We start from the raw sequence: 23,376 nt of genomic DNA on the forward strand, positions 1-23,376 counted from the left end.
AATTTCAATCATTTTTTATTGACAAAATTAAGTACTACGGTTGAGAAGATATAATCACCAGGGGCTAGAGGAACCGGAGAGATAATTCAGCAAATAAGATGCTTGCCTAACACGCAGCTAATACTGCTTTCATCCTCAGCATCCCATATGGTCCCCTTAACCCGGCTAGGCATCAGGAGTGCAGAGCCAGAAGTGAGTTCTGAGCAACAGCAGGTGTTGCCGAAAAATCAAAAACGAAACAAAGCAAAGGTGTAAATCACAGTCTTGCAGATGTGAGAGTCCAAGATTGATCCTTAGCATACCGATATCACTGAATACAATCCTAGTGTTGCCTTTGGGATCCATGGCACAGCAACAATGTTTGTGAGCTGTGGAAATCACAATAATAGGAAGAGAAGGGGGGGAAAGCACAATGTTCTGGTACAATGTTAATGCCTTCTAATTCTACCTGGTTGTGAGTCAGTAAAAAAGAGTTAATTTTTAACAGTCAAAATACACAGGTGATTTTAAAGGGAAGAAGTTTGGTGACTCCAAATTAGTTTTTGCAGGATCAGGAGTACTATTCCTTGATGGTCATTGTGATTGACACTGAGCTCTTTGATCAGCATAGGAGTTTAAGAATTTTTACCTCCAGGAGCTTCAATGTGACAATACTAACATGCCTATTGTGTCAGTCATATGCCGACTTTTGGGGTGGGGAGGGCTCGAGGGGAGTGATGGTGGTAACTGAATCCAGAGCCTAATGCAGTTACTCTACTGCTGAATCAAATCCTCATCCTTATGAGCACTGATTCTTTACCTGAAATGTAACCATTTGAATTTAATGATGTTTCTTCTTCTAGGGAGTATCAGCTATCAAATGCCTGAAGATGGGAGGTTTGTTGGTAGGCTCTGGAGCTGGATTATTGGTCTTCTGTAAAAGCCCCAGCTACAGACCCATCAAGTAAGTTTTTGTTTTAGGCCCCATAGGATTGTAACAGGGAAAGGAGTTACTAAATAATATTGGTAGAGTACTCTGTTAAAGAGTTTTATCTTGTTAAATTCCAAAGGTGGAAACCCTTCACCCTAAAATATATAAATGAAAATATCAGAGGAGAGCAGCAGGTAGCAAGGAGTAAGGATCAGGGTCCTAGGACACAAGGTTATATGGAGGTGTGTGATATATGTATACATATATATATATATATATATATATATATATATATAAACCAACAGAGCCATCAAGACTGTAAGCATGAGTTAATTAAATTAAACTTTAAGTAAGTAAGTAAAGGCCCTCCCGTTGTTCATCGATTTGCTCGAGCGGGCCCAGTAACGTCTCCATTGGAGATTTTGTTGTTACTGTGTTTGGCATATCAAATACATCACGGGTGGTTTGCCAGGCTCTGCCGTGTGGGCGAGATACTCTCGGTAGCTTGCCGGGCTCTCCGAGAGGGGCGGAGGAATCAAACTCGCGTCGGCCATGTTGGCGGCGTGCAAGGCAAACGCCCTACCGCTGTGCTATTATAACAATAATTAAACTTTAAAATGTATTTTTTAGGAGGCAAGCTGGGGTGCAAGAAAACCTGAGGACAATGGTAGAGGGAGGCAACACTTGTCGGGAGATTGATGTTGGAAGATCTTATGCATAAAGCCTTTATGGATACATTTGTAAATCATTCATTCATTCATTCATCATCCTGTTAATCGTCGATTGCCTCGAGCAGGCCCCAGTAACGTCTCTTTCATCCTAGCCCTGAGATTATATTCAAGGCTTTTTAGGAGAATGAGACCCATCATTGTTACTGGTATTTGGCATATTTGGTGCGCCACGGGGAGTTTGCCAGACTCTGCCCTGTGGGCAGGCTATATTCGATAGCCTGCAAGTTTGTCCAGAGTAGGAATGAGATAATGAGATATCATAAAAAGATGTTCAGATAAGATGTAGCGCGGCCGCGAATGCGGCCGCGCGGTTCCGGGAGCTGCATTTTGTAGTCTCTGAGTCTTGGCCGCTGATGGGATTACACGGCACCAGGGGGCCAGGTGGTGGGTGTGACCCCCGCCTACTGGAATTTGGAGGATCTGGGTGGAGGATGCTCGACTCCAATTCGAGTAGGCTTGGAGATCTCGGCCCCGGAACCCGCGTGGCTTTGTCCCTCTGCCAGTACCTTCATGTGTGCGGAGAGTGGTCTCAGCATGGTGGTGGCTGGTCCTGGAGGTCTTCGGCTGCCGGAGCCCTGGTTGGGGTGGGGAGGAAAGCTCAACCCGCTCCCCTCCAAGGGACCCCGGCGAGGAACAGCCAGGCGCAGGGGCAGGAGACTGACTGCACTGGTCTCGTCCGGGAGCTGCATTTTGTAGTCTCTGAGTCTTGGCCGCTGATGGGATTACACGGCACCAGGGGGCCAGGTGGTGGGTGTGACCCCCGCCTACTGGAATTTGGAGGATCTGGGTGGAGGATGCTCGACTCCAATTCGAGTAGGCTTGGAGATCTCGGCCCCGGAACCCGCGTGGCTTTGTCCCTCTGCCAGTACCTTCATGTGTGCGGAGAGTGGTCTCAGCATGGTGGTGGCTGGTCCTGGAGGTCTTCGGCTGCCGGAGCCCTGGTTGGGGTGGGGAGGAAAGCTCAACCCGCTCCCCTCCAAGGGACCCCGGCGAGGAACAGCCAGGCGCAGGGGCAGGAGACTGACTGCACTGGTCTCGTCCGGGAGCTGCATTTTGTAGTCTCTGAGTCTTGGCCGCTGATGGGATTACACGGCACCAGGGGGCCAGGTGGTGGGTGTGACCCCCGCCTACTGGAATTTGGAGGATCTGGGTGGAGGATGCTCGACTCCAATTCGAGTAGGCTTGGAGATCTCGGCCCCGGAACCCGCGTGGCTTTGTCCCTCTGCCAGTACCTTCATGTGTGCGGAGAGTGGTCTCAGCATGGTGGTGGCTGGTCCTGGAGGTCTTCGGCTGCCGGAGCCCTGGTTGGGGTGGGGAGGAAAGCTCAACCCGCTCCCCTCCAAGGGACCCCGGCGAGGAACAGCCAGGCGCAGGGGCAGGAGACTGACTGCACTGGTCTCGTCCGGGAGCTGCATTTTGTAGTCTCTGAGTCTTGGCCGCTGATGGGATTACACGGCACCAGGGGGCCAGGTGGTGGGTGTGACCCCCGCCTACTGGAATTTGGAGGATCTGGGTGGAGGATGCTCGACTCCAATTCGAGTAGGCTTGGAGATCTCGGCCCCGGAACCCGCGTGGCTTTGTCCCTCTGCCAGTACCTTCATGTGTGCGGAGAGTGGTCTCAGCATGGTGGTGGCTGGTCCTGGAGGTCTTCGGCTGCCGGAGCCCTGGTCGGGGTGGGGAGGAAAGCTCAACCCGCTCCCCTCCAAGGGACCCCGGCGAGGAACAGCCAGGCGCAGGGGCAGGAGACTGACTGCACTGGTGTCGTCCGGGAGCTGCATTTTGTAGTCTCTGAGTCTTGGCCGCTGATGGGATTACACGGCGCCTAGGGGGCCAGGTGGTGGGTGTGACCCCCGCCTACTGGAATTTGGAGGATCTGGGTGGAGGATGCTCGACTCCAATTCGAGTAGGCTTGGAGATCTCGGCCCCGGAACCCGCGTGGCTTTGTCCCTCTGCCAGTACCTTCATGTGTGCGGAGAGTGGTCTCAGCATGGTGGTGGCTGGTCCTGGAGGTCTTCGGCTGCCGGAGCCCTGGTCGGGGTGGGGAGGAAAGCTCAACCCGCTCCCCTCCAAGGGACCCCGGTGAGGAACAGCCAGGCGCAGGGGCAGGAGACTGACTGCACTGGTCTCGTCCGGGAGCTGCATTTTGTAGTCTCTGAGTCTTGGCCGCTGATGGGATTACACGGCGCCAGGGGGCCAGGTGGTGGGTGTGACCCCCGCCTACTGGAATTTGGAGGATCTGGGTGGAGGATGCTCGACTCCAATTCGAGTAGGCTTGGAGATCTCGGCCCCGGAACCCGCGTGGCTTTGTCCCTCTGCCAGTACCTTCATGTGTGCGGAGAGTGGTCTCAGCATGGTGGTGGCTGGTCCTGGAGGTCTTCGGCTGCCGGAGCCCTGGTCGGGGTGGGGAGGAAAGCTCAACCCGCTCCCCTCCAAGGGACCCCGGCGAGGAACAGCCAGGCGCAGGGGCAGGAGACTGACTGCACTGGTCTCGTCCGGGAGCTGCATTTTGTAGTCTCTGAGTCTTGGCCGCTGATGGGATTACACGGCGCCAGGGGGCCAGGTGGTGGGTGTGACCCCCGCCTACTGGAATTTGGAGGATCTGGGTGGAGGATGCTCGACTCCAATTCGAGTAGGCTTGGAGATCTCGGCCCCGGAAATTTGTAAATCACAATGCTTAAATTTAAAAATCAATTTCATTTCATTTCATTTCATCATCCTGTTATTCGTCGATTGCCTCGAGCAGGCCCCAGTAACGTCTCTTTCATCCTAGCCCTGAGATTATATTCAAGGCTATTTAGGAGAATGAGACCCATCATTGTTACTGGTATTTGGCATATTTGGTACGCCACGGGGAGTTTGCCAGACTCTGCACTGTGTGCAGGCTACATTCGATAGCCTGCAAGTTTGTCCAAACAAAAATCAATTTATTTATTAATATGAGTGGTTAGAATTCCAATAGACATTTTCTTTTTTTTTACAGGGAATTTTACATTTTTTTATTTTATAATTTAGTTCACAATATTTGATTACATTTAATATTCAAACACTAATTCCACCACCAAATTCGGGATGTTTCCAACCCAAGCCAAAAACCCTATCCCAAAACACAACCGAAATAATACATTTTGTATTTTCTGTTATGAAGAACTGCTGAACATGGTTACAAAAGTGTTCTTAGAGGAAACAGTGTGAAGATTGTTCTGTTTTGGCAGGAGCCATTAAGACAGTCTATAGGAGTCTATCACTAACATGTTGTTAAAGTTTGGGTGATGTGAGCTTTGTCATATATATCTGAAAATATGTATATATGCATATATATTTTTTCCTCTATGATTTGTTGCCTACTGTATGAACCCCATCAAATATGGTGTAATTATGGAGAATGGATAGGTAGTGTCTTATGATATGTCACGCGGCCGCTTTCGCGGCTTTTGTGGCTTTCACGGCCGCATGGTCCAAGAATATGCTGACTCATATGTGGGGCTTGGCCCCGAGCATGTGGGGAGCAGCCTTGAGCGTGGTGGCAGTTGGGTTGTGGAGGTTGACTGCCAGAGCTGGGTCCCTTGGGGCGGGGAGGGCTCTCACCTGCCCCTGCTCTGAGGTGCCCTGAGTGGAATATCCTGGTGCACAAAGTCTGGTGGCATGGCTATGGGAGCCTCATGTTATGCTCCCTTCCAGGAGAAGTAGCCGTGTGATCTGGATGGTGGCCAATGATGAGATTATCTGGCGCCTGCAGGAAGTGGCTTATGGGTGTGACACCTGGTTGCCGAGACTGAAGGAAATGGGTAGAGGATCTCTGTTCCCGGGTCCCGTTGAGTCCAGAGTCCAAGAACAATAGACATTTTCTTTGCCAGTGAAATGTTAAATGAACATAATCCAGTATTACCAAAGGGATGCTGCCCTTTCAATAAATGCATGTTATTGTTTAGTAAATACAGAGTCATAACATGAAGTACACTGTCATAAACTCATCATACTATAATATCAACTCTCAGGCTTTCAGTTTTGTTTTATTCATTGAAATATATTATGTGCCAGACGTTAAGCTAGTAGTTGATTTTTTTTTGTTTGATTTTTGGGCCATACGCAATGATGCTTACTCATGATTATGTGCTCAGGGATCGCTCCTGGTGGGCCCAGGGGACTATATGTGGTTACGGGAATAGAACTCAGGCCAACAAGTTACAAAGTAAGCACCCTACCTGCTAGACTATTGCTCTGGTCCCTAAGGGCTCTTGGGGAAACATCTGTTCCTTTCTTTCTTTATATGCCACATAAAAATGAGATTATCTGGTATTTGTCATTCTCCTTCTGGATTATTTTATTTAGTGTAATCCACTTGAGTTCAACCCATGTTATAGCAAAAAGCAAGAGTTCGTACTTTCTTATACCTGAGTGGTATTCCATTGTGTAAATCCACTCATCTGTTGTTAGATACTTGGGTTGTTTTCAAATTCTGACTTGCAAATAGTGTTACAATGTGCATAACATACATGTATCTTTTTAAAAATTTTTTATTAGTGAGACACCATGAGGTACAGTTATAGATTTACAAATTTTTGTGCTTGGGTTTCAATTATACGGTCACGGTCCTCCTGTTGTTCATCGATTTGCTCAAGCAGGCCCAGTAACATCTCCACCGTGAGTCTTCTTGTTACTGTGTTTGGCATATCGAATACATCACGGGGAGCTTGCCAGGCTTTGCTGTGTGGGCTAGATACTCTCGGTAGCTTGCCGGGCTCTCTGAGAGGGGCGGAGGAATCGAACTCGGGTCAGCCATGTTGGCTGCGTGCGAGGCAAACGCCCTACCGCTGTGCTATCGCTCCAGCCCTTCAATTATACAATGATCAAATATCCATCACTCCACCAGTGCCCATTTCCCACCACCACGGATCCCAGTATCCCTCCCACCCCCCCATCCCCCCATCCCACCCTGGCTCTGTGGCAGGGCATTCCTTTTTGTTCTCTCTCTCCTATTGGGTGTTGTGGGTTGCAAAAGAGGCAATGGGTGGCAATCATGTTTGGTCTATAGTCTACTTTTGGCATGCTTCTCCTATCTTTTTATTGTTATTTTATCACTGTATCACTGTCATCCCGTTGTTCCTCAATTTACTTGAGCAGGGGCCAGTAACGTCTCTATTCCTCCCAACCCTGAGGTTTTAGCAAAATACAGTTATTTCTAGCATACAGTGTTCCAGAATGCCCAAACTCTCACAATCAATACAATCTTTCCTCCAACAATGACCCCATTTTCCATCCCACCCCCATAGCCTGTCCCCTTAGCAGGCAAACTACAAATTTACTTAATATTGCTTGCAACAATAAAATGGAGGTGAAATTATAAGAAAATAGATAAATCAAAGTCATTTTATGATGATCGATTGCTAATCTCATGATGGTATTCCTAAACATTTTCTAAGGTATTGCTGAGCTGAGTGTTGCTGGTGAAACTTCTCTGTAATTGTTTTTTTTTTAAATTTTTTTTCTTTTTTTATTAGTGAAAAACCATGAGGTACAGTTATAGGCTTACAAATTTTGTGCTTGGGTTTCAGTTATACAATGATCAAGTCCCCATCCCTCCACCAGTGCCCGTCATCCATCCCCATGGGTCCCAGCAATTGTTTTTGATTGTTGAGTTTTGATTGTTGAGTTTCACCACGAAGAACCCCAGTATATCCCCCCTCCCACCCCTCCAAATGCCTGTGAGGCAGATGGTTCTACTTAATTCTTCTCTACATTGATTACATTCATTATTTTGACAAAAGATACACCATTATTGTTTAGAATTTCCCCCCAAATACACATCAAATTTGTTGTGCTGTTAGTGCCATGAAATTTGTAGGAGGTGTCACTTTAGGAGTTGTGGAACTGGGCTCATTTATATGGCATAGGAGGTTGGGTGTGGCATCTGCTAGCCATATCTGAAGGGAGGGGGAGTTGGCCCACCCCATCCTGAGAAGCCCCTACAGAATTTTCAGCCCATAGATCAATCTCCCTGAGATGATTTAGCAGTTTGGTAGCTTGTTTCTAACTTCTCTCTTTAAAAGATATGATCATAATATTCTTTGACAAGAAGGTTTCCCTTGATTTTCAAATTATATTCAGATATTGAATTAATATGTTTTGTAGGAGTACTACTATTTATTCAGCCACTGATTAGCTGATTGAATTGGGCATGAACTCCACCTTAATTTTTTTATTTATTTTTTTCTTTTTATATTTTTTTATTGAATCACTGTGGGAAAAGTCACTAAGCTTTCAGGTTTAAGTCTCGGTCATACAATGATCAAACACCTTTCCCTTCACCAGTACTCATTTTTCACCACCAAGAACCCCAGTATATCCCCCCTCCCACCCCTCCAAATGCCCGTGAGGCAGATGGTTCTACTTAATTCTTCTCTACATTGATTACATTCATTATTTTGACAAAAGATGCACCATTATTGTTTAGAATTTCCCCCCAAACAATCAGAATTGCTGAAAAGGCATTGTGAAATATTTTGTTTTCTATAGCTGGTTATGAGACTCATATGTCACGCAGCCACGATTTTGGATTTCTGCAAAGAGCCAGATAATTACGAGATTGGTTTCTGTGTGTCGGGTGTTATGGCCATGCCATAACATGGCACGAGAATCGCTCATGGGGGGTAACTCGTGACCTCGGTAGGGTGTGAAGGACATGCCAGTACCGCCCTCCTTCCCATGACACTGCAGTTGCCCCGTCACTGCCGGCTCATACCTGGCTTTCCAATAAGCTCTGAGGTGGCGGCTACCTTGCTGCCAGGGCGGGGAAAGGCGGAAGGGAGCAACACCCTTTTTCTCCCGGGGAGGCTTGGCGCCATAGTTTAACGCATGGTCCATTCACTTTTCTGCTGCAAGCTTCCGGGCTCTGGATTAAGTCCTTTTGCCTCTGGAGCCATGGCCGTGCCAGAGAACCGCTTGTGGGGGGCAACTCGTGACCTCGGTAGGGCGTGAAGGATGAGCTGGTACCGCCCCCCTTCCCATGAGACTGCAGTTGCCCCGTCACCACCGGCTCATACCTGGCTTTCCAATAAGCTCTGAGCTGGCAGCCATCTTGTATGCAGTCCAGATGCATTTCTGCCAAAAGCCACTGGGTGTCAACATTTGTTTCTGAGTCTCTGGTATCATGGCTATTAATCAGCTTGATCAGGAGCCAGAGAGACCGTTTGTAGGCGGCAACTTGGGGTCTTGTTGGGATGGGGAGAAAGAGTCAGTTCCACCCCCATGTGGTGAGGCCCCATGTGTCTTGTCACTGCAGGCCCAAACCTGACTATCCAGTGGTCTCTGGAGGATGGTGATCATCAGGCCGCCAGGGGGAACAGGCCAAGGCATGAAACCTATTCCCATCTGGAGTGGCCCAGCGCCAGTAACCTACTGCAGGAACAGGACACATTTCTGCCAAAAGCCTTTGGGTTCCGAGATTCGTTTCTGAGACCTGGGATCATGGCCGTTAAGCAGCTTGATCAGGAGCCAGAGAGGCCATTCGTGGGCAATGACCTGGGGTCGCGTTGGGGTGGGGTGGACAGGACCGGCTCCACCCCCATCCCGTGAAGCCCTGCGCGTCTAGTTCCTGCAAGCCCAAATCTGACTGTCCAGTGGCCTCTGGAGGATGGTGGAAACCGGGCCACCAGGGGGAACAGGCCAAGGCACGAAACCTATTCCCACTTGGGTTGGCCCAGCACCGGTAACCTACTGCAGGGACCGGACGCATTTCTGCCAAAAGCTGCCGGGTTTCGAGATTTGTTTCTGAATCTCTGGGATCATGGCCATTAAGCAATTCAATCAGGAACCAGAGAGGCCATGCCTCCAATTATATAGCTGAGCCAGAGGTGGTTTGTGGGTGTGTTTCCCACATACCTAACTTTTGGCCGTTTGCTTTCTTGGTAAACTTTGCCCCAATTTTTGGGGTCTGGCCAAAGGCACAGCAGCAATTTTGGGGTATCTGGAAGTCTGAAGGCACCATCAGGTTGCTGATGCACTCGCCTCACAGGTACACATTGACCTGCTGGCAGCACCATAGCCCCATGAATTAATATTTAATTGACACAACTATTTTTCCAATATACCTGCCTGAAATTATCTCTCTTCAAACCCTTCATTTATTGCAATCTGTTTTCCAATTATATCCCCAAAATGAAGCTTCCCTGATTATTGCAAACTAAGTTGGCCTCTCTCTTTATTTTCTCACAGTGGAATCTCAAGACTGTTTTAACTCTTAACTTTGTGAAGACATATCTATAGACATATTCCTGAATTGTTATTGTATCCCCTACATAATTTTTATATGGCATACAAAACTCATCGACTGAATCTGTTTCTCCTTAAAGGAAGATCCAGTTTCAAGGTGGTATCACTTCTATAACACTTCGAGGTGAAGGACACCAATTTTTTGTAGGAACAGAAGAATCACACATTTATCGTGTCAACTTCACAGATTTCAAAGAGACTCTCATTGCAACTTGTCACTTTGAAGCTGTCCAGGACATTGTCTTTCCATTGTAAGTATAAGAGGGGGAAGATATTATCCTCCTACAAACAGAATGTGGAAATGTGATGTAGTGTGCAGAGAAATTTAATTTTATTCATGTGTTTTCCATATTTACTAGTATAATTATGATTTTTCCTCCTTAATTTATATCACAGTAAGTTACTGTAATAGATTTTATCTTGCTTTTACTAATATACATTAGTGCTTAGTACTCAAGTTTGGCCTTCTTTACAATGTTTGCTTAATTTTTTTTCTGTTTTCCCAATGCTGGAAACTGGAAAAAAGTGTAATAGGGCATTAAAAAACTTCAAAACACCTCTAGGGTATTTCACATTTTGTATTTTTTCCCTCTATTTTTTTCTGTGGTGCTGTGCATTAAATCAAAGGACTCATAGAGAAGAGTCATATGCTGTACAGCTAAGCCACAATCTTGACCCAATTTGAAGTTCTTATAGTGGTGGTTCTTTCGGATTGAGCTAAGTGGTTTTTAGTAAGTCCCCCATGAAACAAATTAAACACACAATCACCTGAAGTTTTATATCAACAACAGCTTCAACCAATAATTGAATTTGCAACATTTTGTCCTTCATGATATTTATTCACTGAGGTTTATCAAAGATCTTCAGTTCTAAATTTCTTCAACATTTATGTTGAACTTATAAAAATACAAATTATTCTTTAATAGTTAAAATGTTCCACTTGAAAGAATCAATATCTAATTTGTGAGGTATAATTTTGGTTCTGTGATTAGTAACTAGAGTCTTCTAAATTTTCCACTATTGGAAATGCTGATGATTCTCATTGGTCATTTATTTTTGTTTCACATCCTCTGTTTTTTTAAGAAGTTTGGTAGAGTTCGTATGTAAAATTACTGGGTCCTATAACCTTTTATAACTTTATTTCAAATTATTTATTTTAATCATTACATTTATTAATTTATTAAGAATTAATTAATCCTAATTAGGTTTTGCACCTGTATTTTAAAGACAGATTGGGAAACAATTATGTAACTCAGAGGTAGAGTACTTTCCTGGAGTCAATTCATAGTTCTGCCAAAAAATACATTATTGAAATTTAAGTACATGCGATACCATTGATTTATTATAGAGATTACAATGGGGGTGCAAATTTAGAGTTGTATAGCCTTCACCTAATTTAATTTTAGAACATCTCATTATCTCAAAAAGAAATGTAGTGAAACAACTATCCATTTCCATTTTCTCCACCATCACTGAGTTGCAGAGGCATCTGAGCTCAGAGGAAGAACATGAAAAAATGTATATTTTATTTATGAAAAACTTTATCTTAACTCTTCCTCAAGGGAAAAGACAACAGAAGCTTTTTTTCCCCCTTTTTTGGGTCACACCCAGCAATGCTCAGGGTTTAGGGGTTACTCGTGGTTCAACACTCAAGAATTTCTCCTGGCGGTGCTGAGGAGACCACATGGGATGCTGGGGATTGAATCCAGGTAGGCCAAGTGCAAGGCAAACACCCTACCTGCTGTTACTATTGCTTCCGCCCCAGAAGCTTCTTTACAGATATCTGAGGCATTAAATTCCATTCTCTACATGAAACCTATAGGATAGTCAGCCTTTAAGATGATTAGTATTGAAGAGTCTTCCTTCTCTATATTCTTATAAAATACGTTTTAGTGTCAGACATGCATGTAAGAAACAATGATATAGCTCTGAGTGACGTAGTGGTTTCTTTGTAGTGGTACTGCTGAGCTGTTTGCCACTTGTGCCAAGAAGGACATCAGGGTGTGGCACACATTGTCCAATAGAGAATTGCTGCGGATAACTATACCCAACATGACCTGCCACAGCATTGATTTCATGAAAGATGGCAAAAGTATCATTTCCGGTAATTTCAATATATCGAATTTTCACCTCAGACTCTGATAGGAGCTTTGGCTATTGTCATTCTCTTTTGCTACTAGTCTTCCCATGTGATACAGGTCCAGGAAAATGTTCAGTCCTGGGTGAGCCCGAGCTTGTGGAGAGTGGCTGTGAGCATGGCGGTAGTTGAGTTCTGGAGGTTTTCGGCTCCTGGGTCTTGGTCTCTTGGGGCAGGGAAGGCTCTCACCCGGCTCCCTCTGGGGCACCCCGAGTGAAACAGCTGGCACAGGGTCCAGCATGGTTATGGTGAGATTCATGTTATGCTCTCTTCCATGAGAGAGGGACATGTGATCTGGATGGTGGCCGGTGAAGAGATTATCTGGCACCAGCCAGAGCTCGTTAATGGGTGTGGCTGCTGAGTTGCTGGAGACAGGGGAATTTGGGTAGAGGATCTCTATTCCAGGTCCCGTTGAACTCAGAGTTCTCAATTACAGATTCCCACATACCTGGAATAATTCAGTTATGAAATAAACTAGATCTCTTCAGTACAGGACAATTGTGTTAAGAACCCCATTTGTTGTATAAGAGAGAAAGACCTGACTTAGACTTTTGGTTTTTTTGTTTTTTGGCCACATCTGGCTTGCCCAGAATTTATTCCTGGCTCTCTGGTGTGGCATAGGGGTCCATATGGAGTGTAAGGGATCACACCCAGGTTGACTGCTTGCAAGGCAAATGCCCTACCTGCTGTACTATTGAACAAGTAGTTGACAAATAGTTAACTGTTCATGACTCAGGTCTTGGAGTCATGAACCTCTTTTTTCTTACACCCACTTCCTGTAATAGCTCATACTTCAAAGTATATTCAAGATTTGATAATTTTATGTCATGTCAAACCTCACCATCATCACTCTCTTGTAACTGCCTACTAGGTCTCCCTGTTTCTATCCTTGTCTATAACCCTTCTACAGTGGTCTAGTCTCAACACAGAACTCAGAAAAAAAATTTTTTGCAGTGCTAGAGATTGGGCCCAGATCTGACCCAGAAGGATAATCAAGTGCTTGCCTTGTATACAGACAAACACTGCCAGGATTCATTCCTGAGCAAAGAGCCAGAAAAACCTCATAGTATAACTGGAATAGGCCCAACTCCTCTCCAGTTTTTAAAAACATATGACAGACTGTACTATTCCTTCAGACCACAGATCTACCCTTTAAGAGTAAAAGTGCAATTGCCTACAAGTCCTTTATCTCCTTGTCTTCCCTTCTCTACCACAACTGCATTTTTACTTCTAATTTTTCTCTTGTCAGTCAACCCTCTAGCCATTCTTGATTCTTTTTTTAAATTTTATTAGTGAAACACCATGAAGTACAGTTGTCACTGTCACTGTCACTGTCCTCCCGTCGTTCATCGATTTGCTCGATTGGGCCCAGTAACGTCTCCATTTTGAGACTTGTTGTTACTGTGTTTGGCATATTGAATATACTCTCCGTAGCTTGCCAGGCTCTCCGAGAGGGGTGAAGGAATCGAACCTGGCTTGGCCAGGCTGTCTGCGTTCAAGGCAAACTCCCTACCGCTGTGCTATCACTCCAGAGGTACAGTTGTAGACTTACAAATTTTTGTGCTTGGATTTCAACTATACAATGATCAAATACCCATTCTTTACTTTTCTCCAAATACACTGATTTTTATAATTTTTCCATTATAAACATGAAAGACGGTGGAGAGAGTTGACACTAGCGGTACTGGTGTTGGAATATTAAATACCTGAAAATACACTATGAATAACTTTGTAAATAATGGTGCATTAATAAAAATATTAGTAAATTTTTGAAAGCTGATATAACTTGCTATTGAATTGGATATTGGATTAGGTTGAGTGGATGAAATAGAGAAGAATCAATGATGACTAAAGTTGATTTGTAAAAAAAATAATAAAGTTGACTTGTGCATCAGGATAGATGGTGGAAATTTTTATTGAGGTGAAGATGACAGGAGTGAGGGAAGAACATCAAGCTCATCCATAAGTGGAGGAGGGGTGACATTTATTTGAAGATGTTAAATTATCCTAGATGTGATAGAAATTAATTAAATGTACAGGTTTTATAGTTCACATGAGAGGAAGAAGCTGGTCTTCTTCATTCCCTCCCATCCCAATCTTCTCCTGACGGTGGGTGCAACTGAATTTAGGTTAAATGAAGGAAAACCACTCAGGTCCTATTTAAGAAACAGGGGGGAAGAAATATACTATTATTTTCAATTGGCAGGAGATTAGTTTCTGTTTTTCCTTTATTACTACCATTACTATCCAGTCATCTATTGTTTAGAAAAGCAGCCATCTTCATACTTAATTCACCTGCCTTTTGTTTTCTTTTTATGTCAGCATGGAATGATGGTAAAATCCGAGCCTTTGCGCCAGAGACAGGTCGACTGATGTATGTGATAAACAACGCCCACAGGATCGGAGTGACAGCTATTGCTACCACCAGTGACTGTAAAAGGATCATCAGTGGCGGTGGGGAAGGGGAGGTATTGTTCTGAAAAGCTGGATATATATTTTAAAATAGCCTTCTGTTTAGAGCAGCTACCCATTTTTAATATGTTTCTGAACTAAGATTCAAGCAGGAACAAATTAGGAATTTATTTTATTTCCTCCCACTTGCTTTAAACACTGTGGTATACAAAGATTTCTTACAGGTATTCAATATTAAAACACAAGTCCCACCACCACTGTCACCTTCCTTCCACCACTGTCTCTATTTTTCCAACCAACCCTAAATCCTACCCCTGTAGGAGGCCAACAATGATTTACTTCACATTACTTGGTACCATTAAATGTCTAACAGATTGATCAAAAATTATTTCAGTGGAAGAAAATTTATGAAAATTGTATCTCATCCTGGAGACATTAAGTCCCTGAATTAGATAAGTTTACATGGTGGCAGCGGTGAGACATGGCCGTCACTGCTGGGTCTTCCAAAAGTATGAGGGTTTGGGGGAGGTTGTCCATCCCAACTCTGAGAAGGCCTGGAGCTTTCAGCTACAAAGACCTGAAGCTTTGAGCACATTAGGTTCTCTATGGTGCAAAGTACTGAGGCGGTGGGGTCTGGCCTGATGCATGGCAGTAGCTTTGGGGTGTGGGAGTGGCTGCCGGGGTTTGCTTTTGGCAGAGCTGACCTATTCCACTGAAAGCACCTCAGAGATCTCACCTGGTAATGGATGTCCAAGGAGTTTTTGCAGTTAGATGATCTCTTGAGATTTAACGAATTAATATTTTTTTCTGTGTATAACTTGTAAAAATATTTAATATCTTTTACAGACATGCTACTAAGCTGAAATATTCTCAGCACACATCCATTATGTACAAAAGTTCCAAAAGTGTTCTGCATAAAAATGACCTATTAAGATTTAGTAATATATTATCTCATATTTACATATTTCTTTAATAGATTTACATATAACTATCAAATGATTGTTCTGGTTATATTTAGAATTTAAAATTTTTCTTCACTTTCAGATAATACAAAATAATTTTCAAAGCAGTTCTCCAAGTATTTGTCTTATCTGATTATATGCTTGCATAGTTAACACTGATGATAACGAATTAATATTTTAATGAACTCAAAAATACTTTATACGTTTCTGATAATACAAACATTTAAATAAATTTTCTTACATAGAAGTGATATTAGAGATAAACACATGATAGGGCTGGAGAAATAGTATGGCGGGAAGAGTGCTTTCTTTGCTTGTAACCAACCTGGTTCTTCTCTGGCATCCTATATGGTCCCCTGCATCATGCTAGAAGTGATCCCTGGATGCAGAATCAGGAGCAAGTCCTGAGCATCAACAGGGATAGCCCCAAAACACTGGATTGGTCAAGTCTGGGTTGACCACTTGCCATTTGACCCCTGAAATAATATCTACTTAAAAGAACTTTATACTACTTGACCTAAAGTAGTATAACTAAAATATAAAACTATACTACTTTTCTGGTGGAAACTACAAATGGTAGGGCTGGAGTGATAGCACAGTGGTAGGGCGTTTGCCTTGTGTGCAGCCAGCCCAGCCAAGCCGGGTTCAATCCCTCTGCCCCTCTCGGAGAGCCTGGCAAGCTACTGAGGGTATCTCACCCGCACGGCAAAGCCTGGCAAGCTACCCGTGACCATATTCAATATGCCAAACACAGTAACAACAAGCCTCAAAATGGAGGTATTACTGGGCCACTCGAGCAAGTCCATGAACAATGAGAGGACAGTGTTTGTTTGTTTATACTGGTTTTCTACTTAATCTACCATTTTGAGAATGTTTAAACATCTAACACTTACATTCATTCTCTGAATCTCCTCCTCTACCCTCAGCTTTTTCCTACTTTAAAACTATCCTTTTCTTTACAGAGGATCTTTATTTTCCCTTCATTTTATATGTACCATCATATAACTTTTTAAACTATTTAATTATTGAAACTGGAGAGACAGAACATAAGGTGTGAAGCTAGCGTCTCATGTCATCTCCCTGAGCATCACTAAGAGTGATCCCAGACCATAGAGCCTAATTATTGCCAGGTATGGCTCTGAAACAAAATAAGAAGCCATATTTAGGGGTCTCAAGAGCTACTCCTAGCAATTCTCAGCCACATTAAATCTGGAAAGACAGTTCAGTATTAGGTCTCGAAGAAGTAGTTACTTACGTTCAGAGATTCCTGAAAACACCAGGATCATATCTTGTACTGGGCTATGCAGCTCTGGAAATCAAATTGAGATCCTGCCATGACCACTATGATATGTTCCCAGGCCCAATAATTAATTTTCAAAGAGAATAAAAACACAGCATCATGATGTAGCACTTAGCAGAGTTTGGACCATGCAGATTAGTAGCTGAGTGTTTGGGTCTATACTTAAATTTCACTTCTGCTTCCCAGGTGAATGACCTGTGCATATTCTTTAATCTCCAGGGAGATTATAGACAGTTTTTATGTATACAGAATTAGAACTATGTATACACAGAATTATGTATCTGAGTATAAAGGCATGTATAAAGACATAGAGTTTCTCTCCAACATTAAAAAAAAATACAGGGGCTGGAGTGATAGCACAGCGGGTAGGGCTTTTGCCTTGCATGCGACCAACCTGGGTTCGATTCCCAGCATCCCATATGGTCCCCCGAGCACCACCAGGGTGATTCCTGAGTGCAGAGCCAGGATTAACTCCTGACCATCGCCAGGTGTGACCCAAAAAGAAAAAAAATTTTAAATAAATTAAATTAAAAAAATAAAGACATAGAGTTTCTCTGTATAAAGACAAGAACATTCCAATCAATCTATATTTTATTTTTTAAATTTACTCATCCTGAGATACACAGTTATAAAGTTGTTCATGATTGGGTCTCTGTTGTACAATATTCCAGTATGCATTGCTTTACTACTGTACATTTCCCAATGCCAGTGCAGTGTCCTCAGTTTCCCTCCCGCCAGCATCACCCACCCTCCCAGCCTGCTTCTATGGCAGAGACTTTTCTTCTCTCTCTCTCTCTCTCTCTCTCCCTTCCTCTCACTCCCTCTCTCCCTCCCTACCTCTCTCTCCCTCCTCCTTCTGGACATTATGGTTTGCAATATAGGTACTGAAAGGTTATCATGTATATCCTTTTACCTACATTCAGCACTCAGTTCTTGTCCAGAGTGACCATTTCCAACTAACAATGATATATTTTTTTCCTTTTTGGGTCACATCTGGCGATACACAGGGGTTATTTTTGGCTCTGCACTCAGGAATTACTCCTGGTGGTGCTCAGGGGACCATATGGGATGCTGGGAATAGAACCCGGGTCAGCCGCGCACAAGGCAAATGCCCTACCTGCTGTACTATCATTCTAACCCCAACAATGGTATATTTTAGACTGTTCTGTATGAAATCTTCAAAACTGTGTATTTGTTTTACAATCAGAGCACAACTCCAGTGGGACTAACCACATGACAGGTATCAACTACACAACCAGATTAAACCCTGAACCTGCTGCATCTCCAACTCCCATCTGTCACCTCCTGGTTTTACTTCCTTTTTTCATCTGCATTCTGAGTGTCTAAACCTGAATAGATGAGGGGTTCTGGAGGAAATATCACATTGAAAATTATCCTTAATTCTGCTCAGCAATCTTATCACAGTATCAAAGTAAGCTCCTCCTCCCATATCCCATACAACTATTATAATCTTTTCTTCTTTGTATTTTTTGTATTAAAATTTTGTTATCTTTGTATTAAAAATACGTAGTATTTTGTAAGTACTAGAAATGTGAGGTACTGTATCAGCTGTGTGCTAATAATCATGCAGCAACATACTCAGATAATCCCATTTTTCTTGGTAAAAGATAAATGGCCATTGTCTGGGTTGCAAATATTCCTCCCCCACCACTTATCCCCTTCCTGCTAAACTTTATCAAAAATCCCTGCAATATCATTACTAAGGGGCACATTAACCTGGCACCTTTGAAGTTCCAGTCCCGAAGTCATTTTGCCTGTGCCCATACAATACTTGTCAGTAATCTGAGTATCATGTTCATTAAAGAATGAATGTATGCCTTAAAATGTGAGGAATATTAGTAAAATATTAGTCAAAATATTTTAATTTCGACTTTGGTAACTATCCAGCTCATGTCTCTTTGTTGTATGGGGGATTATTTAGGCAATGTAGACATGAATATGTTTCAGTTTGTTTGGGATTAAAATGTTTTCTTTCTTCATTTAAGATTAGCATTTAGGTAAAAAGTAAATTTGTCAGGATCAGAGCAGTAGTACAGCAGGCAGGACATTTGTCTTGCACATGGCTGACCTAGGTTCGATCCCAGACATCCCATATGGTCCTCCAAGCACCTCCAGGAGTGATCCCCAAGCGCAGAGCCAAAACTAACCCCTGAGCATTTCCGGGTGTGACCCAACCCTCCCCCCGACCAAAACAAATAATAAAATAGTCTTATTACTTATCCTAACACTAATTTTTGTCTAGTGTAAACTACTTTCATTTGTCTTGTGTGACTAATACAAGACAGCTTCTGCTCTCCTTGGTTTTGTAAATCTAATATTCACTGTAAGAAATTATAAACATCTGACTACATTATTCGTTTTTTATTTTTGATCAACCCAGCAGTGTTGGGGATCACTCCTAGAGGTGTTTGGTAGGATCATGTAGTACTAGGGATCTAACTCGGACCTCCTGCATTGCAAAATACTGTGTTCAGTCAGCTGAGCTATCTCTTTTTTCGTACACCCTTGTTTTCTAGTAGAGTTGTGAAAGTACTAATTTTTGTTTTACCTTTCCTTTTTACCTATATTCATTTTACTTATCATTTTAGGACATCACATTGAAATTTTGAGATTTTCCATATAAGTAGATGATTTTAACTTCAGAAAGTGAAGGAATATTAGGAAGTATTTCCTTTTTTTTTTTTAGGAAGTATTCCTTTTTTATTTTTTATTTTTTAAGAGTCTCCTGCCCCCGCGCCTGGCTGTCCTCGCCGGGGCCCCTTGGAGGGGAGCGGGTTGAATTTCCCTCCCTGCCCCGGTCAGGGCTCTGGCAGCCAAAGACCTCCAGAACCAGCCACCACCATGCTGAGACCACTCTCCACACGCATGAAGGTACCGGCAGAGGAACAAAGGCATGCGGGTCCCGGGGCTGAGATCTCCAAGCCTACTCGGATCTCAGATCGGGGCTGAGCATCCTCCACCCAGATCCTCCACCTTCCAGTAGGCAGGGGTCACACCCACGAACTGGCCCCCAGGCGCCGTGTAATCCCATCAACGGCCAAGATCCAGAGACTATAAAACCCAGCTCCCGGAAGAGCGTGGCCTCATTTGCCGCATTTGCAGCCGCAGGACATCTTACCTCATTTTTACTTTGGACACACCGGGCAGGCTACTGAATGTAAACTGCCCACACGGCAGAGTCTGGCAAACTCCCTGTGGTGTACTCAATATGCCAAATACCAGTAACAATGATGGGTCTCATTCTCCTAAGCCTGAAAGAGCCTTAAATATGGCACTTTTTAAAAATCTCAGGGCTAGGATGAAGGAGACGTTACTGGGGCCTGCTTGAGGCAATCGACAAACAACAGGATGGTCGTGATCATGATCGTGATTTTTTTAAGAAGTATTTCTTAAAGAAAATTAACACTCATGTTAACTGGACTTAGCCTATTTATTTTACTCAATTAAAACCAAACAGCTTATCTGAAAGTTTTTAAAAAGATTCCTTTATTTTTTGTTTGTTTTGCTTTTGGGGACACATCCAGCCATGCTCAGGGGTTATTCTAGACTTCATGCTCAGAAATTAATCCTGCTGGTGCTAGGGGAGCCATAAGGGATGCCAGGGATCAAATATGGGTCAGCTGTATGCAAAGCAAATATCCTACCCACTGTACTTTCACGCTGGCCCCAATATGAAAGTTTTTATACAGTGCTAAGTACCAAAGAAATTTTCTGATAGTACTAGAAATTAGAGAGCAATCCTTATCATAAGTGAATAAATATATTAATTAACTTGGTTTAGCAATAACTCCTGTATTATTGGTTTTATTAGTGTGTGTCTGGTATATTTCTCAGTCCTAAGAGCAGGAGGATAGTAGCATTTTCACAACTTCCTGACAGAATATTTCTGCCCCATTTTTTCGCCCAAAACTGGGATGACAACAGGAAATTCAGAAAAGGTTCCTTCAAAACTTTACAAGTTTGTATTGAGAACCTGTGTTTTGTGGCTTTTAGGTGAGAGTATGGCAGATAGATTGCCAGACTCAGAAGCTGGAGGAGGCCCTAAAGGAGCACAAGTCTTCTGTGTCCTGTATTAGGGTGAAAAAGAACAACGAGGAGTGTGTCACAGCCAGTACAGATGGAACTTGCATCATTTGGGACCTGGTGTAGGTACCTGTGATGGGGACAACAAAGCAGCACATACAAGATACAACATTTAATTGTACTCAAAATAATATGCAAATGGAGAGTCACAATCTTATTTAAGGCAACAGTAAAGAAGTGTAACTGGAGAACCTATGTTTTATAGGAGTGTTGAGGGATTTTTAGATGATGTAGATAAGGTATGGCTTCCAGGAAGAGCTAGATTAATTAAAATAGATGGTGACTGACCTCTCATCACTGCAGGCACATATAACTCCATTTTCTGCTACTTATACCCTGAAGTTCCTGGCCTTACTCGTCTTACAGTAATTCTACATATTACATAATACACTCTACACACTTACACTTCTTGAGGTGAACCCACAGATTTGGTGGTACCTCTAGTGGTACCAGGGCTCCACGCTATTAATATCTTATTCTACTATCTATCCTACAGAAAATCTATCTATCTATCTATCTATCTATCTATCTATATATCTATCCTATCTATCCCACAGAAAAGTCCTCTCAAAGGCAGTGGTTGATGGTAGTAAGAAACCATAGAAATTTAAATTGTAGCAAGAAGGGAGGCAGAGCTAATCTAGCATTGAAAGAAGCTGTGTAATACATATCAGACCTAGATATCACAAGCACTAAAAAACAAAATGTTTCTGGGAAGGTGTGGCAGGGAAGAAAATAGTAGCACTTGGAGAATTGATTCATTATAAATCTCCCATCAGGTCAAACTACAAAGATTCACCCTCACAGTGTACTTTGTGTCAGAGTATAGTGTATACAATGGAGAAGCCAAGTAGAATCCCATCAAGCTCAACAATCTCATCAAGCTCAAGTGTGGAAGGCTTGAAAGTTCCAAACAATTCTATAGCCTCTCACATAGACCTGAAAAAAGTATACGCTTGGAAAAATTATGGTATAGGTAGCAAATAAAGCAGAAGAAAGCATGAGAGAAGAAATGACATAACTGAAACTAACAGAAATTCAATGGAAGGCCTAAGCATTACATTCTAGTAACAACTGAGAGTAATTGGCAAGCTCCATGATGAGTTGCAGAAAATCTCTAGAAATAGCAGAAGATGGTAATGTCTGAAAAGAAATGAATAGCACACTTGAGAACTATATGAGTTGAAGAGGAAAAATAATAATCACCAGAGTCTCTTGGTGAAGGTGAATTCAATGAAGAGTTACTAGTCAAAGAAATCATAGATAAAAATTTTCCAGAATTGAGGAATGCTGGCACCCAGATTCAAGAGACCTGAAGGGTCCCAGCCAAAACAGACCCAAATGGAAAACTCCAGGACACATTGTTATCAGAATGATAAAAGTCAAAGCAAGAAACAATATTGAAAGCAACAAGACCAAAAAAGGAATTTGAAAGAAACTTCCATTTGATTCAGAGGAGAACAAATGAGACTTTAAAGGTCAGAAGATAATGGTGATATATAGTAAGAAACATAAACAAAACCCTTCAATGTAATGAATTGATTACATTATAATCTCGCCAAGAATACGCTCTCCAACTGGATTATCTTTTAAATTCAAAGGAATGATAAAAAGCTTCATGAATTTAGGAAATGGATTGCCTTGTAACAAGTTTTGCAAGAAGTATTAAAGAAACTTCTTTAAAAGTCAAGATCACTTAATCACTTAATCCCCGTTATTCATCGATTTATTCGAGCGGGTGCCAGTAACGTCTCCATTCATCCCGGTTGCGTGCTAGTGTAGCCCAATGGTATCTGTTCGTTTTAGGAACATGTAGAGCCTCAAACCGACCATTTAAGGTCTTGACGAAGAAGTCTGACCATCTTATAGGTGGGCGTCCACGTGATCTTTTGATGTCTCGTGGAATCCAATCAGTAATGGCTCTAGTCCAGCGGTTGTCTGTAAACCTCATTACGTGTCCAGCCCATCTGATTTTTGATGTCTTGGCAAATGAGACAGCGTCCCTGATTCTTGAGCGTTGACGAAGATCAGAACTCCGGATTCTATCTCTCATTTGAGTGAATCATGATATTCCAAGCATAGTTCTTTCGATTCCTCTTTGAGAGACCCGAATAGTGTTCTCATCCATAGTGTTTTCGTAGGGTCCAGGTCTCTGAGGCATATGTTAATGCAGGAAGAATAGTGGAAGTCAAGATAAATTTCAAAAATATGTATAACTTCTAGAAAGTTATGTCATTGAATTTATTCATCTCAATAATCTCACTCAATTTTAATAGCATGAAGTCAAAAGTGGCATTATGGATCAGAAAACTTAATCTAACTTCCTGCTACTTACAAGAGACACATAATAACAGTAAATAAGCACAGTGGAAGTCAGGGAAGCAATCTTAGAGGCAAACAATTCCCTTAAAATGGTTGGGGTGACCATACCAATATCAGGCAATATAGAATTCAAATTTATAAATGCCATAAAGGGCCACTATGAACATTTTTAACGATCAAATAGCAAGAGCTCACATTCTTAAACAATCTAATAGACCATTAAAATATTT

At 42.8% G+C, this 23,376-nt stretch overlaps 1 protein-coding gene across 1 annotated transcript in view; it reads left to right on the forward strand.

Annotated features, from left to right (window-relative positions):
• CFAP52 (cilia and flagella associated protein 52) overlaps positions 1–23,376 on the forward strand; it is an 80,031-nt gene that overhangs the window by 41,429 nt on the left and 15,226 nt on the right. The window contains exons 7-11 of the mRNA XM_056115168.1: positions 843–943; positions 9,990–10,160; positions 11,865–12,013; positions 14,369–14,514; positions 20,735–20,886. Of these exons, the coding sequence (XP_055971143.1) occupies positions 843–943; positions 9,990–10,160; positions 11,865–12,013; positions 14,369–14,514; positions 20,735–20,886 (719 nt within the window). The remainder of the gene's footprint in view (positions 1–842; positions 944–9,989; positions 10,161–11,864; positions 12,014–14,368; positions 14,515–20,734; positions 20,887–23,376) is intronic.

Source organism: Sorex fumeus, unplaced genomic scaffold (genome assembly GCF_029834395.1).
Source record: "Sorex fumeus unplaced genomic scaffold, SorFum_2.1 ptg000028l, whole genome shotgun sequence".
In the NCBI taxonomy this organism is placed as follows: domain Eukaryota; kingdom Metazoa; phylum Chordata; class Mammalia; order Eulipotyphla; family Soricidae; genus Sorex; species Sorex fumeus.